General features: G+C 37.4%; 1 protein-coding gene across 2 annotated transcripts in view; it reads left to right on the plus strand.

Annotated features, from left to right (window-relative positions):
- The window catches only part of CCDC171 (coiled-coil domain containing 171), a 155,933-nt gene that overhangs the window by 94,023 nt on the left and 46,874 nt on the right, over positions 1–15,036 (plus strand). For both annotated transcript variants that reach the window (XM_069776854.1, XM_069776855.1), the window contains exons 21-22: positions 1,024–1,169; positions 4,222–4,276. In XM_069776854.1, the coding sequence (XP_069632955.1) occupies positions 1,024–1,169; positions 4,222–4,276 (201 nt within the window). The remainder of the gene's footprint in view (positions 1–1,023; positions 1,170–4,221; positions 4,277–15,036) is intronic.

Raw genomic sequence — 15,036 nt, forward strand, 5'->3', positions numbered from 1 at the left:
CCAGGTCAAGTAATCCTGAGTACAAATTATGCAGAGCATTCTTAGAACTTAAGCAGAAAACATCCATCAATTTTGAAGACAAGGTGCAAGAGCTCAGTCTTGCAACTGTGCTGCCTTCACTATCCTTCTATATTGGTTAAGAATCTGTCAGGGAATTTGCATTTGGTAAAAGAATGTTTATAGTCACCTATTATAATTTCTTTCTAAAAAGGCAATTAACAGCTGTAAGTGAAATGTAACATTTAGCAAACTATGAAATCATGTTATTAATACTCCAGTCTATAGAAGTATTGATTTATCCCAGCAGAAAGGAGTAGCAACTAGCCAGGTTCTGTATTAATTAGTTCTGTGTGCTATTTGTCATCTATTGGATTAATCTGAATTGATTTAATGCATGTTGTGTTAATTCTAAGCCAGAGAGAAACATTAAAAAAATACACGTACTATTTTGCATATTGGAAAACTAATGTTAAAATAGTGAAAGCACCATAAAATAGCGATTTATTCTTAGCAAGAATTGCAGCAAAACTGTACTTAATGCACTAACAGAGAATATTAGATTCTTATTCTTTTTTAATCCTGAAATTTCTGAATAGTGCAGAATATTTAAATAAATGCTACTTTGTTTATTCCCTTTCTTTCTTTGTGAATCCTTTTCTTTAATGTTCATTATAAATTCAGTTTTGAGAATATTCTGTTCTCTTTAATGCTGTACTCTTTGATTATTTCCACTGTGTTTAGATCTGGTATTTGTAAATATAGTACCTGTAGCACAGTATATGTACCTGTTTGATAAACAAATCACTTTATTTTATAAAACATATTTGTACACAGGCCAAATACTAAAAATGGGGGGTTCTGAGTTAGTAATGGTTTTGCTAGAGAATTTGTAAAACCTTAGCATGTAATGGTCCAAATCTACTTCACAGTCAGTCTGTTTTCCACTTTGTTTAATAGCCTATGGCATAAATTGAAGTTAATTATTTGGGCTGACAAGTAACTCTGCCTTCTGTCTGCTTGCAGAGACTCTCTGAGGCAAAGATGGAGCTGAGAAGAAAAGATCAATCTCTGCGTCAGCTCAATAGACTTCTTGCCCAGCTGGAGCAGGACAAGCGTGGACTGAAAGAGAGCATCCGTGATGCAGAGAGTGCCCTCTGCATGGCAGTGAAGTGAGCGCTGGGACCTTGGGGAGATCACTTAAAACGGACAAAAGATCAATTCTTACTTTCATGCACAGGGTTTTAGCCCTGGCTAATGTAATGCTAGAAAACAAAAGTACATCTGTCTCTCTTTGAAATTCAGTGATAGTCTTCTACAAAGAAAACTGTTAGTTCAGGATACTAGATGGTATGTTTTCTGTAGTTATCCCATAATAGTGCTCCAAATTCTGGGTCCTGAAATAGCATGGGCATTTTTATTTGCCAATTATCTTACTGATTTGAGAGCATCTCTTTGGCAGATCCTTAACACTCTGTTTATCTGAGAAACAATTGCTTGTTTTCTGTTTCCACGTCATCTTTTTATAGAGAAATACAATTTATTTATAATAAATACAGAAACATCAGCTAGGTGACAGGTCTTGGCTGCCAAAGGGGCTGAAACCCATTTTGGACCTGGTCTTGTCTGTGGAATAGGATAGATCTTTCAGCTGATTTCAGAGAGTTTTGGATTTAGACATAAAACCCATGCCTTTTTATACCATAACCTGGAGAGTGGAAGGAAATGTTCAGGGACCAATCTTGGAAAGATTGGTAGTCAAAAGATGTTCCATTGACTTGAATAAGATTATTACTAACCTCTTACAGTCATATAGTCAGATAAAAAGATAAATCTTTGCAGACTCTCTTATCTATTACTCTTATAGCAGTATGTACTTTCAGTATTGTTGGTCTATGGCTGTTTTAAAAAAAGTTTAATTTAAAATTAAAATTTCTCATTATACCTGAGATACATTTGCTCTGAAGAACAGTATCTTAGAAGCTTTAAGGGTTTTATGCACAAGTGAAATAATGTAATTAATATAGTTATCAGTGAAATGTTTAACAAGCTAATTAAAATGAAAAATGTTATTTGGTATGAGTATACTAAACCAGATGTGACCTGAAGAAGGATTTGCTCTGGAAAGCTTGCCCCTTTTTCACCCTGCCCCAGCCTATTTTATGCACCGTAGTAAAGATCATTCCCTGTGACCCTTCTTATATTCATAAAAAGTTATTTTAATGTGAAGTGGTTTTAAAATTCTTTTTATTTCTGTATATAGCAATTGAATATTGACAAAGGAAAAACCTATATCACTTACTGTTCTACCAACTCTTCATAAAAAATGTCTTTTTTTCCCTTTGGAACATACAAGCAAAGTAAGACTTTACTTTTGTCCAGAAAATCTTATTTTAATACCTCTTCCATAACCTGAGTGATTGTAAGCAATGCTGTATGGGTGTCTTCCAAGTTCTTTCCTAATCTTTTCTACAACTTTAAAGGATAGCAAGATGGCTGGCTCATTCTGAGAATGGCTATCTTGATTTTCTTGCAGTGGTGGCCAGCAGTTCTGTTCCACTTTCCTCCAAAGTAGGAAGCAATATTAATAAAAGTGTCTGATAGCATTGAACTTGACAGAAATTTAGTAGCCTTTTGGTCATTTCTCTGCTAGATAGAAACTCTCTATCAAACCTTCACCCCAGCTGTAGTGTAAAAGATGATGTAAAGCATGTTCCTCATGCCTGAACTACATTTCTGGATAATAATCCTAACGAATAGTTCTATGATCCAGTTCCAATTTCCCTTACACCTGTAGGAGTTGACAAATATGTGAAATAAAGACTGAATGAAATGTGGATCCTGGCATGTAGGGGTGCAACAGATTGATTTTAAAAAGTTTTTTCCTAGGTAGTATAAACAAATATTATGAGACTTTTATTCTAAGATGTTATTTAAGATAATAAATCAACCACAGTCAGAGGGCTTTCTGTTTACAAAAATAAAAACCTGGGGACCACCTATTAACTTGGATCCAAAATTCCATCTACAGATACTTTCCTTTTTATGATGAACACCCAAGAATATGCAAGGAACAGACTGACTTCTATGTCAGTAACTAACTTAGAAATTAATGGTGTTGAACTAGCTCTCTAGAACTGACTTCACCGAGACAAACAGCAGTCACTACATAAATGCAGCCAACAGAGAAGGTGAACAGCATGTCCTTGTCAATCTAGTCCAAAGAAAGACAGGATCCTGAAAAGAGAAAAATCTATGTGACAGCTTCACTAGGAGTGTAAAAGCCAATCCTACGTTTCTGGTCACCTTCCTGTATTTGCTGTTAGGATAGTATGAATCAAAAAATGAGGAAGCGATGGTCATTCCAGGCAGAAGAACGCCATGGTTTTGACTTCTGTTTTAGAAACTGTAAGAGCTCAAACAAAATATTTACATAGCTGACAAGGTAAAAGACAGTCCTGGAATATTAAGGTGTATCAGCTTTTCTGGCATAGATTCCATTTGATTTCCTGTGGTGTTTTGTTGGTCACACTGTCCTGTTCTCCTTAGACATATGGTATTATGCAACTTTAATTCCATTTCTGTCAATGCATCAGATGAAACCAAGGTTTTTTTATGGCAGCGTAACTGATCAAAGCTGTTTTTCTTGCTGAAGCCCTAATTTACAAAAAGGCATGAGAGTACTCTCCAAACTTCTGTTTCATAAAGGTAGGATCCTTGACTGGACTCCTTTTGGAAAAAGACTAGTGGAATGTTCAGGTTTAGAGAAGACAGGAAGACTTGTATGCATATAAGTCCGTGGTTGTTAGGCCCATATAATGATGAAAAACATAGAATTTGTCAGTTTTTTCCAGTATGAGAATGTAATCTCTTCCTGCTAGTGTCTGGACTCCATTCATCAAGCCCTATTTATCCAAGACTGCAGATTTCTTCTCCAAGAACACGGTAGTTGTTCATTGATATGCCTATAGATATAACTAGTTTAATTGCTTATCCACAACAGAAGCATCTTTCAGATGGAGATGTGCCAAATAGTGGTCCATGAACTATTTTTTAGGGCTTGCATTGGAGATATAAAAAGGAGAGATACAAACATAACAGTTTGAGTTATCAACAATTATTTTTAAAGACATGATGCTTATCAAGTAGCAGAAAATGAATTTCTACACCAGTAGAGCGTCAATTCTATTAACTAATCTGTTTTATTTTTTTCTCTCGTAATAGAGACAAAGAATTGATTATTAGTCATATGAAATCTGTGGAAGCCACTCTTCATAAGGTAAGAATTTGAAGTGTTCCCTCTGCATTTGTATTTCCAAACACATTGAGGTTTTACCACCACTTATTCTCAGGGAAGGAGGGGAGTAGAAGTCTCCTTAGAGTTTAAGTTTCCACCTTCAGCTTATTTCATCTCCAAAACCTATTGATATTTAGTGAAATAAAAATACAATTTTGTAGTACACAGACTTCTTATTTTTAATATAAAACTCATTACAAAAATCACCTTCCTTCCCTCAATCACTGAGCACTATTTCTGGTTACCAAGTGAAGACTATTGATCATCCAAACAGTTCATAATTGCTGCTGAGTTAACTCTCTCTGCTGAGCAAGGCGGAGGTCATCTGGTGAGGTCACGTGGTGGCCATAAGCCATTTGGCTTTGTACACGCTACTTTGAAACATGATAAATAAAATAAGGAAGACACCGTAAGTATTAACCTGTAATCAAAAACTTTCATGATATTTTTTAAAAAACTTTTTTAAATTGAGTAGTCATTTTAAGTTGTCTCTTTGACTTGTACTATTTTGCTTTGGTATAGTATTCTTAGAAGGTTCAACAAAGCTGTATATATTAATTATTTGGGAGAAAGAGCTGTTCTTAACTGTAGCTCTAGTGGCTGATTGTCTTTATAACTGTTTTTAGTCCAGAGCGACACAGAGCAAAAGAAGTGTTTTTATTACCTTGGAGTGTTCATTTCTCTTATCACATCTTGAATTCCCAGCAACATGGGCATCTATTCCTTATTTTAGTTTCTGTGTCCACCGAACTGCTGTTAATTTAATGTTCAGATACCTTTTTAAAGTTTCTTTTTCCTTTAATGTTGTGCTGGTTTTGCTGGGATAGAGTTAATTTTCTTCGTAGTAGCTAGTATAGGGCTATGTTTTGGATTTGTGCTGAAAACAGTGTTGATAATGCGGAGAACTTTTTGTTATTGCTGAGGAGTGCTTACGCAGGGTCAAGGCCTTTTCTGCTTATCACCCCACCCCACCAGTGAGCAGGCTGGGGGTGCACAAGAAGTTGGGAGGGGACACAGCTGGGACAGCTGACCCCAGCTGACCAAAGGGATATTCCACACCATATGATGTCAAGCTCAGCATATAAAGTTGGGGGAAGAAGAAAGAAGGGGGGACATTCAGAGTTACAGTGTTTGTCTTCCGAAGTCACTATTACGTGTGATGGGAGTCCTGCTTTCCTGGAGATGGCTGAACATCTGCCTGCCGATGGGAAGTGGTGAATGAATTCCTTGTTTTGCTTTGCTTGTGTGTGCGGCTTTTGCTTTACCTATTAAACTGTCTTTATCTCAACCCATGAGTTTTCTCACTTTTACTCTTCCAAATCTCTTCACCCTCCCACAGCAGGGAGTGAGAGAGCGGCTGCATGGTGCTTAGTTGTCAGCTGGGGTTAAATCACGACAAATGTTCATAAAAAGTGACAGTACCTAAACCGTGTGTTTTAGCTGCAGCAGACTGTGCTGATAGGTAATGTCTTCCTTTGTGTCTCCATCTTCTTCACACTGGCTTCTTTTAAGCTTGGGAAATCAATGTAATGCAAAAGTGCTGTAATTTTACAGTAACATGTACGTGTAATGTGCTTAGCCTTGAGAATTTATTGTTCTGGATTGCAAGTTTACATTTTGATTCAGAAAGCAGTGCTGTATATGCATAAGGATTTAAATGTTTGGGGAAAGGTTATAGGGAAGGTCACATGCTTAGTACTGATTTTCCTGATGCAATGAATGAATCTAGAAACTGCCATCTTTCTTTGAGAATTTTAGTTACCACATAGGCTTTTTAGTTCATCATGTACATAGTTGTTAGGCCCAAATAGCTTATTAATGAGTAGAAGAGTAATTTATCCTTTCTGGTTTGTCAACCTAAGGAATGAGGAAAACATAAGAATTAGAAATGTCAGGATGCTCCTTTCAGAAGGAACTAAAAAGAACTGATTGTAAATCATTCATAATTTGACATATCACTTCTCCTAGAAGAACAAAAGGAAATTATTGATCTTTGGGAAATATCGGAAATGTAAACCTTACATCATAATGGTAGTTAATTATCTAACATTAATGAACATGGCTTATGCGTAAACTATCAAGTTTACACTGTTGTTCTTAAAGGTTTTCTCACACAGTAAAAAATCAGAACATGAAGTAGATGAAATACTAGTAAAGGAACCACAAGCCTGTCTTTTCCCTCATAGAAATTCTGGGAACTGCTTTTGTTTTCAAAAAAGGAATCAAAAGAAAATGGATAAAGTTCAGAATCATCTGGAGTTGAACAAGTATTACTCTTAGCTGCAGATATATTTATGGGAGTTTGAAATTGAACATTGTGTTATTTCTACGTTGATGTATTCATGAGCAAATATCCACAAAATTCCACTGTATTGCTTGCAGGATCTTTGTTATCAATGCGTAATGCTAAATTTTTGCCTATAGAGCTCAGAGGGATTTTACAGACATCCTTAGTAATCTTACACTCAGAATAAGATGGTATGCACTGATGTCCATTAAAGCAACCTCATTCTTCTCTACTGTATCACTACAAGAATTCCAGAAGGCAGCAATGTAAGTACTAGATCATCTGCCTTTGGGTATACTTGGATGTAATATTCAGCAAACAAAGCAAGAAGGAGCAGAGCTGAGGGAGACAATCTCTGTGCATGCTCCTAATACAACTCTAGACAAGGGATCATTTACAACACTGGCTGCTCCCCCTCTGACTGGATGGAAAATCTAGTATCATACATTTGGCTTTGTCAACAAGTGCTTGGGCATGCGCTTGTGCCCAAAATCATTCTTTTAAGACCATTTCAGACCCACCTTTTCAAATCATCATGAATATTTATGAAGCATAAATGTTGAAGAACTTGAGCATATGCTATGCTGAGAGAGAAAATACTTTTCGCAGCTAGTTCTATATCCTTCATAACCTGCAAGATATTCTTCAGAAGGCTATTTTTCATGTTACCCTGGGTCTTGTCATGTTAGCTATCTTCATCTGACTCCTGGAGCGGGATCATTGCACAAGAGTTCCTGATACCAGTAAAATAAGAGATCTTTCTTGGTTTTATACCATCTAAATATTGAAGACAAATATCAAAGTGAAAAGTGAATGTTTTACCAAATTTAAAAAAAAACCACCAAGGGCAAACAAAGGACCTCAAGAAGATTTTGGTTTGGATCAGTTTTATTCTTACAATATTAAAGATGACCGAAAGGTAACAGCTGAATTTTTTAAAAATCTAGGTTCGGAAAACATGCATTTTTCTTTTTCTTCCCTAGAATCTATTGGATAGCCTTAAACTAAAAAAGCTAGCAGAGTAGAACAGGTTTAAGCATTGGCTCCTTGGAGAACTTGTGTCCATGACTTGACTGATTTCTTTAAAAAAAAAAAAAAAGCCCAATGTAAGATGTAAAATGGTGACAGAAATAAATTAATTTTTGCTGGAATAGTTCTTAGAAGAAATTCCATCTGCTTGAAGTTCAAACATAAAGAGTTTTCTTAAAAAGTCTTTGCGTCAAGAGAAAAAGCATTTAATTAAATGTCTTATTTTAAAACCCATCTGCAGTCCTTTTTTAATGTATGAAAAATAAATTATTTCTCGAAACACTTTCATCTCAAAAATGTTATTTTAGTTATAAATACACCCTTGTTATACTTGTTGATAAACTGTATTTCATTATTAATTTCTTTTGTACTTCTTAATATCATGTTTGCATAAACAGAGACATTAAATCTGTTCATTTATACACCTAGATTTTTTTAACATGTAGTTAATGACTTACTAGTTATGGTAATCCCATCAGTGTAAGAAATCATTTTACGGTCTCTTTGCTAAAATCTTCAGCCTTACCTTTGTATTGCTTCTCAGTTTGAGTGCTTGTGGTGGGTTAGCCTTGGCCAGCAGCCAGATGCCCACCCAGCCGCTCTCTCACTCCCCCTCAGTGGGATGGGGGGACAAAATAGGATGAGAAAGCTTGCACACTGAGATATAGATGGGGAGATTGTGTACTAGTTACTGTCACAGGTAATTGTGTACTAGTTACTGTCACAGGTAAAACAGAGTTGACTTGGGGAAAATTATTTTTATTTATTAAAATAGTTTTGGATAGTGAGAAACAAAGACAAAAAATTACCATCCTCCTGCCTTTTAGGCTCAGCTTCACTCCTGACTCCTCTGCTCATGCCCCGAGGTGCGGGGGCAGGTGAGGATCACGGTCAGTCCGTAACAGCTCCTCTCTGCCGCTCCTTCCTCCTCACGCTGTTTCCCTGCTCCAGTGTGGGCTCTCCATGTGGGCTGCCGTCCTTCAAGAATATCTGCTCCAGCGTGGGCCCTCCATGGACTTCAGTTCCTTCAGGAACCATCCACCTGCTCCGGTGTGGGGTCCTCCATGGGCTGCAGTGCGGACATGTGCTCCAGCATGGTCCTCTCCGTGGGCCGCAGGGACATACCTCACCCAGTGCCTCAAGCGCTTCCCCTACCTCCCCCCCCCCCCCGCTTCTTCTGTGACTTTGGTGTTCGCAGGGCTGTTTCTCTTTTTCTTCCCTCTTCCTCTGCCTGTGTGGGTTTTGCCCTTTCTTAAATACATTTTCACAGAGGGGCCACCAGCTTGCTTGCAGGGCTCAGCTGTGCTCTGCAGTGGGCGGGTTGGAGCCGGCCGAACCGGCCGTGTCCGGCCCGGGGCAGCCCGGGCCTCTCCTCACAGAGGCCGCCCTGCAGCCCCTCCTGCCAGCGCCTGGGCACTGCACCTGGTACCGTGCCGCAACTGCGTCAGCCTCCCTAAATCCCTGTTCTCTGAACTCTGCCTGTGCAAAACACCGCCATGGGAAGTCATCCCAGTGAGTCAGCCTGTACAGAGATGGAAAATTGTTTCTGTTTCCCCGTGTACTCTTAACTATTAAAGTCTTGACAAGCTTTATGAGCTGGCAGAGTTTTCAGCCTGTCCCAGCCCTGGCTGCATAGGGTTTGGCAATTTTAACAGGTTAATAAAATACCTTGTCTTCACAAGCTTAGGCTGTTACCCACTACCCTGTGGCGCTGACGAGCTGTGATAATGAGTCAGTAAAAACAAAAAAACCCCAAACTCCCTAAAAAAATCTTTTTCCCAATACTGGTTAGCAAACCACTCATTCTGACATTTCAGGACAGCTCAGGGGTCAAAGTACCTATCCAGTGTGCTGCTTTCCTTTTGGCACTCAGTCAAAAAAAATTCTTCTTCATCCACTTCTGTAATGCACTTCATTTCTGCTGATGGAAAGGTTCATATGCCAGCTGGCAGAACAGCTTCCATGCAGACCCGTCAGCGGTTGTGCCTTGAAATCCTTCCACCATTGTGTTTCATTGCCTCACTGCTGCTCCCCTTCTACCCCTGTTGTCTTCTCCAAAATGTCCCTAAACTGGTTATGCATGAGATTTGGGCCCCACAGTTCTATCAGCTGAAAAAAATCTGAACGCTATGATCCATCCTGTTATATACTTGTAAAATACAAAGACAGAATTATCTTCATGATATTTATAATGATGTTTTTAATACAGGACAAAGAGACAGTTGGAGATGGGGTGGGACCACTGAAGACTTGAGAATGAGTAACGTCATAGCATTAAATTGCTATTTCTACTATGGTCCATAGCAGTAAAATGCACTTCCTTAGGATGGTTGTTTCATGGCCTGTAAGAAATTTATTTACAATAGGTTTAAGTCCATATACAAGTGACTACATCAGTAAACACACTCAGTGTTAAGTAGCATTAATTGTTAGTTTCAGCCAGAAATGACAAATTGATCAGGCCTTGAAAAAACAGAACAGTTATGAGGTTTAAGTTAGCTGCCAAAATCAGATTTCAATACTTTTAGGTGTACTGATCAGCCACATTCTCTGAGTTAACTGGGATCTGTAGTCTATCATATTATTTAGTTACCTCAGTAATGATTTAAAAGCTCTAGTTTTAGAGATCTCAACCTGAATTTTTTTCCCTAGTCTAATGTAACTCCCCGAGCTGGTTCTTCGGTATGTTTAGACACATTAACAGAGTGAAGCCCGCTTGTGTGTGTGTGCTCAGGATCTGTTCATCTCTGTGGTCCTTGGTTGTTCTAAACCAGTCCTATTGCAAGCCTGTTGAAACAGTGGGTATGTGTACATGCAATAAAATCACAGAAAATCCAATTAGAATATTGAAATTCTAAATGACTGTTGTAAGAAGTTTACAGTAGGAAACAAGCTATTATTTCTCTGTGATTAAAAAAAAAAGCAATAAAAAGATCACTTTTTTTCCTTCTCTATCTCAAATTGGCACCTCTTCATTTCAGTGTTTTATGAATGACTTTTGTTTCCCCCTCCAGTAATCTGACTTTCTTGATCCTTGTTCCTAAAGATCAGTTGTGCAGGACATACAGGTGTTAGCACAGCTGGCTTGCTGATGACAACTCTGTCCATATAGCTGTCTAGTGTGTCATCACTCATACTGTTCAGTGTCATTCTGACCTAGCCAAGCTAAAAATGGTACTCCAGCTCAAGAGGGATTTAAAAACCTTGACAAACTAAAGATAAGACATTGCCGAATGTCATAGCCATGTACTTAACTGTTTTCAGTTTAGATATATCTAAATAATTAATTTCAGGGTGCATTTATCTTCTTTGTCTTTTGGGGTTTTGGGGGGTTTGGGTTTTGTTTTGTTTTGTTTTTTTAATAGCCTGAATACTTTTGTGCAGTTTGCCTTCAGTAAGGAAAAATCCTTGTTTGGAGAATTGTGGAATTACTGAATACATTAACTTATTTTCTTCAGACATAGATTCATTTTCAGACCAAGGTCATTGAAATCCATTCATAGGGGATGTATTATAGTGCACATCCTGCAACTACAACAAAGCTTAGGTGCAGTGGTCAATGCTGGAAGAAACAACTCTGGATCAAATTAGCATCTTATTCAACAGAGTGTGTAGTGTGTGTGTGTGTAGTAATATGAGAAAGCATGAATTAAACTTACAGGTAAGCCTGGGATGGTATTCTACTCAGAAGATTAATTTCCAGAATCTTGACTAGTCTTTGAGAAAAAAAAAAGAAGAAAAAGCCAAGCATACCCAAAACATCAGTTTTATGACATACATGTCTCCTTACACAAACAAATGCTGTTATGCAGTAATTAGTGTTCAGAAGAACATTCAAAACAACCTATGAAATGGCTTGTACTGCAATTAAATACAGATTTGCATGGCAGTAATCGAAAAGGATAGTGACTAAATCTGTATGCTGATACAGAAATTTTTAGTAGATTTGCAGTTAAGTGAAATATTTGGTATACCTAATTACACTCGTGTATGGCAACCTACAGCAGGGTATGTGGAAATGCTACTTAAAACATCCACTATCAACACAAGTCAGACCCTTGGGTTTGAGGATGTATTCCTTCTTTTAATGAAAAAGTATGCAACAATCTGCTGGCCTTTAATAGAGTACTTAAATCTAACTGTGGTGGCTGTATAACAACTATCCATTTAACAGTATCATGCTGCTCTTTTTCCCTTTCCCTCCTATGAGGCAGTATTTTGTCTAAGCAAGGTAAGTTGTGATTTGGTGTAGTTTGGTTTGGCCTTCGGGGGGGCGGGGGTGACAGGGGGAGCGCAGGAAGAGTTTGAGGGGGTTTTTTTGCAGTTCAGTTGACTGGTTTGGTTCCCAACATCATTCCTCACCTGTTTGGCTCTCTAATTCTGGCTATGGTTTTCTAGTGCTCAGGTGTTTGATTTAAGGTGCCTTCAGTTTAAACAATGTAATCTTGTCACAGGCAGTCTCTCTATTTCTGGAGTGATCCTTGATTGCTGAAGCATCTTGATGGAAAATATTGTCTCTGTGATTGTATAGGCCCTCATTCAGTAAGATGAATATGTGCTTTTTGAGTGGTTTCCTTATTTTCAGGGCAGACTCAGACTCTGGTGTTTATGAGCAACTATTAACAGATTGTCTCTTGGATCCGACAGGGTACTGCGGTATATAGTTCTTTGGGTCACATGTGCCAAATCCTTCAGCAAATCTTTTGGGGTCTGTATTCCCTTAAAGGTCTAATACTTCAGGTGTGATCTTCTAGAGAGCCTGTACTCAGGAATGACAGTATATGGATTATATCTTTAGAAAGATCATCTGGATTGGCAACTTACTCACATGAAGAACTACTGTTATCAACGCTATTCAGTACTATTGTTGGTGCAACCTCCTTCATGTATATTCACTTGTATTTTTTAGTATAGACTAAGAGAACATCAACAGTTCATAACTAAATATTAAAAAATTAGGAAGTGTTCATGAAGGTTTAATTCTGTCCACCATTGTATATACTTTTTTTGTTATTCTCCTTAGTTCCGTGATCATTTGTGCCACTGTAACAAAGACTTGCCCATTCAAATGAGTTACTATATAACTTATTTCTGTTAAAGTGCTTCTTATCAAAGAAGGCAAAGGACCACATGCAGTAGATGTGCATGTCCTTGATTTGTGCAGTATGGCCTCCATTCTACATGCTGCCCTGGAGGTACGGACATTATGCAGCTAAATCAGCCACATATTTACAAGACTGCGGTTAAGACTAAGATGCAGTTTGCATTCAAACAGCCTCCTTCTATTTTAAAAAGTTCTAAAAACATTTTTGTTAATTATATGTCACATGCAGAACACATAATGGTGTAGCAGAAACCATTTGCTTGCACTCTTTTAGAATGATTTGCATAACATATTTGTAGCTTCTGTTATCTCAGCAATATGGTCATCTCAAAGTCAAGCAGACTAAATCACTGTTTGCCATTCACTTACCACCAAATCACTGCATCACTGTGGGTTTTGTTCCACTGTTTAAATTGCAGATGATATGCTATTAAAAATAGTAGTAGGAAATGAAAGTAAAATAAGCCCAAAGTCTTTTACTTTCCAGGTACTGTTTTTTATGTAGAACTGGTGAACTTTGAACTTACAAAAGGTTCTCCTGTATAGCTTACATAGTGAAGTTTATATCCATAAATAATCTTATTTTCTTTTCACCATAAGAAAGCATTGAAGTAGGCCCAAAATAAGCAACTAAAATCTCAGGTTTGTTGTACCAGTCAGACAGTAACCAGGCAAAGAGCAAAGAATTATGGAGGGGTAAGCACATCTTAATACCACTTACAACTTGCTACCATTTAGTACCATGTCTCTGTTGGTGTAACTGGACATACCAGCTCAAACTGTGCAGAGAGAAAACAAACAAGTAAGCACAGAAGTGGACTGTAAATAAAATTATCCCTGATCAGCTGAGAATTTTTAACATCATTTTTGGACATGTGGAATTAGCCCATCAAATTCTACACCTTGGTTCAGTCAATAATTTAACTTCAGTTTATTATTCAGCTTCAGCTTTGATCTGAATTCATCAGTACTTTATTGATTTTAAATTGAGTAGCTATAGGGTTGTCTTCTGTGTTGCTCTCTTAATTAATTAAAAAGTTAAACACTGTCATAAGTCACTGTGCTCCTTTGTTTTAAAATGTTTTGAGTGTTGTAGTAGAGTTGTGTGGATCTGTTTGTGATTTTGCCTGTTGCCAGCCAGTATTTACGTAAGGCTAAACTGAAAAATCTAATGATCATACTTAGCGGCCCACTGTCGCAGTACTTACCCTGCTCCATATAAAATCAGTCTTGCAGTTTTTCACGGTCTCAGCCAAAATTATGCTTACCGAAATGAGAAATAGCCAAAATCTTCACTAGCATTGGCTATAGATACATCTATTTATTTTTTCTCTATATTAATTTTTGAGTATAGGGAAGTGGAACTGGTTTCAGACATTTTTAATCATTGCAGTAAGCCTGATTAGCTGATTAGGTTTTTTCGATTATAGCATTAGGTCTCTAGCCTAAGGAGACCTCTCAGGTAGAATAGTCTTCCTTTAGAATTCATGTCGAGAAAAAAAAAGTGTCATTAAATACAAAAAAGCTCTGAAACTTGTATCATAAAGCTTAACTGCGTAGGATGGTTTTCTTCTCTGTCAAGCTGCCAAAAAAAAAAAAAAAAATTTTTTTTAATTAAAATTACCAGCTTTACCTTTGCCTGATATTTCTGTAATGTAAATGTATGTGAGTACTGTGCTTACTTCCTTAGAAGATCAGGAAATAATCACAGTCTCCAAACTCCTATCATTGTCTTTCTGGATCTGAAAAAGCAAATAGCCAGAAAGTGATGAAATTATTCTTAACTAAGATTTCATATAGGCACGGCCTATTTAGCATGATTCCATGCAGGCATGGCCATTATAGCTTTCCATTCCTTGAACAGGTAGTCAGCTTGAAGACTGGTTTCAGATATTTGTATAGTATATGCCCAGTCTTTTGTTCTTATAATTTTTCCCAAATCCCTGTGAGTACTTTTCAAAGGAAAACTCTAGCTTCATTTTCTGTTTCTCAGTATGCATGTTGATAATGAGATTTATTCTTTACGATCTAAGTATTTACAAACACAAAAAGTTTTGGGTTTGTTTTTTTAGTTGTGAATTTTCATGTTAAATATACTCTTTAAGGAGCTAATCTGTACTTTTCTGGTGTAGTGGTATTAATGGCATATGTTTACCACAATTCAGCCATTTTAAAAAATGGCTTTTATATTTTATTGTTCAGTGAGTGTCAGGCCCCAATACTGAAATGGAGAGTTTGAAACTAATAGGGTTAAAAGGACTTCGACTGTCTGTATTGTGTGTGTATTATACCTACATTGCTTATACATTGTTTTTTTCCCCC

This window comes from Haliaeetus albicilla, chromosome Z, assembly GCF_947461875.1.
Source record: "Haliaeetus albicilla chromosome Z, bHalAlb1.1, whole genome shotgun sequence".
In the NCBI taxonomy this organism is placed as follows: domain Eukaryota; kingdom Metazoa; phylum Chordata; class Aves; order Accipitriformes; family Accipitridae; genus Haliaeetus; species Haliaeetus albicilla.